Here is a 3028-nt window from a genome sequence, read left to right as displayed (position 1 = left end):
TACGTAGATTTTCTGCAAAACTCCCCAGGATACATTAGTTTTATCAGTCTTTGTGTTGTGCGTGCTGGCCATGGAGCCGATTGTGGATGCCATCCTGTGAAGGTGACCATCATCTGGCCATCCATAAATTGTAGTTTACTTATGTTTTTAGTTGATCCTTTGATGTCTCATTTGAAAGTTTATTTGGATCAGATCAACATCTTGTTGATCTGTGTTGAACGTGACATATTTGTATTGCTTATCCTATCTTCTCTAGCCTTGTATAGATGACTCCTAGAGATATGGTAGGATTAGTTTTCTTGTCACGCAAGACATCCTGTGTATATATTGTGACCGACTACTTGGAATACAATTGAGTTGCACCAAATATTCTCTCTACATGGTATCAGTTTTACCGCGATCTTTTCTCGCTTCCGCAACCCGCAGCCGCCGCGCCTTCCTTTAGTCGCCGCCGCCGCGCCAACTCCAAACCCTACCGCCGCCGCCGTCGCTACTTCTCCCGTAGCCACCGCCGCCGCCCACTTCTCCCCAAACCCCTCACGCTGCTGCCGCCGCTGCCACCTCTCCCGTAGCCGCCGCCGCCGCTGTTTCCCTTCTTCTCCCTACCGCCGCCACCTTCCTCTCCAAACCCTAACAGTCGCCGCCGCTCCCATCTATCTTCTGTAAACGCCGCCGCTCCCTTCCCCACCACCCAAACCCAAACCACCCGACACCACCATGGCCAAGGCTGCCGCTTCCGACGCCGGTTCCTTCTCCGGTGCCATGTTCACCTCCGACCGCCTCAACGAACTTCACATCAAAGACCATGTACCCGTCATCCTCGACCTCGACTCGCCGTCCTACAACGCATGGCGCACCTACTTCGCGTTGTTGTTCCGCTCTTACCGTCTCATCGAGCATGTTGATGGGAGCGTCGACTTCCGTGACATGAAGGACGACGACGAGTGGCTTGCCGTGGACGCCTGCATTATCAAGTGGCTCTTCCTCACCATCTCCGGCGGCCTCTTCAACATGGTGAACGCCCGTGATCCGTCCGCGTATGCTATGTGGACGCGCCTTTGTGATCTCTTCCTCGACAATCAACTCCAGCGCCGCGTCTTTCTTCAAGGGGAGTTCTTCACTATGCAGCAAAACGATCTTTCGATCGATGAGTACTGCACGCGGCTGAAGGTCCTCGCCGATGAACTACGCGACGTCGGCATGACCATCGACGACTCCGTCCTCCTCACCAACCTCCTCCGCGGCCTCCACCCCGACCTTGGCCAGTCCGCCGCCAACCTCTCCCTCGTCACGCCGACGTACGCGAAGGCGGTCACCTATCTTCGCATGGAGGAAAAGCGTCTCCGTCACACCGCTCGGCAGGCGACCCACGCCGCCCTCCACGTCGGTCTCGCTGCTGGCCTCGGCGCTCCGCCAACTCCGCCAGCACCACGCGCGCCTTCCCCGAACCTGCCACCCGCGCCCGCGCCCGCCGGTGGATGCAAGCAGAAGGGCCGCGGGGGTCGCGGCCGCAACACCAACTCGGCGCCGCGTCCTCCCGCTGCAACCGCGGCTGCTCCTCCTCCGCCATGGCTCTCGGGGTATAATCCCTGGACGGGGGTTGTGCATGCTTACTCTATGCCGATCCCCCGCCCTCCCGCTCCAAGCATCCTCGGGCCGCAGCCGTCTTCTCATCAGGCGCCGCTGACCACGCCGGCTCCCGCGGCATACGGCACCGCCCCGGCCTACGGTGGTTACCCAGGCTCCGGTGCTTATGGCGGCGCCCCGTCGGCCTACGACCCGGCGCTCCTCTCCGCCCTTCATGCTGCACCTTCGCCAAGCACCTACAACGGAGGCGGCGATTGGTACATGGACACTGGCGCCGCAGCTCACATGGCCTCCAACCCCGGTATCCTCTCCCATGCCTCTCCCTATCCCTTCAACTCCCGCATCGTGGTGGGTGATGGCTCCTCTCTTCCCATCACTCATCACGGTTCATCCTCTCTTCCGTTTCCCTCTTCGCCTCTTACTCTTAATAATGTGTTAGTTTCACCGTCCTTAATCAAAAACCTATGTTCTGTTAAAACTCTTACTCGAGAAAATCCTGTCACTATTGAGTTTGACGCTCTTGGTTTCTCTGTCAAGGATGCTCGCACCCGGAGGGTTCTGCACCGATGTGATTCCCCCGATGATCTCTATCCATGTGGTCCTACGACGAGTGGTGGTCCGGTTGCTCTTCATGCCGATGTCTCGCTTTGGCACGCTCAACTTGGTCATCCCGGCGCCGACGCTCTTCACAAAGTCTTGAGCACTTTTTCTTTTTCTTGTAATAAATCGGCGGCTCACACATGTCATGCTTGCCGCATAGGAAAACACGTTCGCTTGCCGTTTCCTTCGTCTACATCCATAGCCACTTTTCCTTTTGATGTTATTCATTGCGACATTTGGACATCTCCCGTGCCTAGTAATTCGGGCTTATCATATTATTTTGTGATTTTAGATGATTTTTCTCACTTCACTTGGACTTTTCCGTTACGCCGTAAATCTGACGTCGCCTCCACTCTCCACGCCTTTTATGCCTACGTCCACACCCACTTCCATCGCACCATTGCTCATCTTCAAATGGATAACGGAAAAGAATTTGATAACCTCGCCATTCGACATCTTCTCTCCACTCATGGCACTGTTTTCCGTCTTATATGCCCATACACCTCCCAACAAAACGGTCGCGCCGAACGTGTTCTTCGCACCCTCAATGAGAGTGTTCGTGCGCTGCTCTTCCATGCACACATGCCCGCCCGGTTTTGGCCCGATGCTCTTGCCACCGCTACTCTCCTTCTTAACATCCGGCCATGCAAACCGCGATGGAGCTATACACCTCATCATCTTCTGTTCGGGTCTCCCCCTTCCTATGACGATCTTCATGTTTTTGGTTGCTTGTGTTACCCCAACATCACCGCCACCGCCCCCCATAAGCTTGTGCCTCGGTCTCTCGCTTGTGTCTTTCTCGGCTATCAACCAAACACCAAAGGATTTCGCTGCTATGACC

General features: G+C 55.8%; 1 protein-coding gene across 1 annotated transcript; it reads left to right on the top strand.

Annotated features, from left to right (window-relative positions):
* Positions 1-717: 717 nt before the first annotated feature.
* LOC147974620 (uncharacterized) lies at positions 718-2159 on the top strand. The gene is made up of 2 exons (XM_087520096.1): positions 718-1888; positions 2125-2159. Exons 1-2 carry the CDS (start codon positions 718-720, stop codon positions 2157-2159), a joined length of 1206 nt encoding a protein of 401 aa, XP_087376222.1.
* The last annotated feature ends 869 nt before the right edge of the window (positions 2160-3028 follow it).

Source organism: Triticum urartu, chromosome 4A, assembly GCF_056163025.1.
Source record: "Triticum urartu cultivar PI428250 chromosome 4A, HENAU_Tu73, whole genome shotgun sequence".
Taxonomy (NCBI): Eukaryota; Viridiplantae; Streptophyta; class Magnoliopsida; order Poales; family Poaceae; genus Triticum; species Triticum urartu.
This window is presented reverse-complemented; position numbering and strand designations above follow the sequence as displayed.

Bases quoted from the DNA above. Each gene is read 5' to 3' on its own strand.
- LOC147974620 (XM_087520096.1), top strand. From the start codon at position 718: ATGGCCAAGGCTGCCGCTTCCGACGCCGGTTCCTTCTCCGGTGCCATG. The intron at 1,889-2,124 runs GTATCCTCTCCC...TTCTCTGTCAAG, and splicing joins TCACATGGCCTCCAACCCCG to GATGCTCGCACCCGGAGGGT.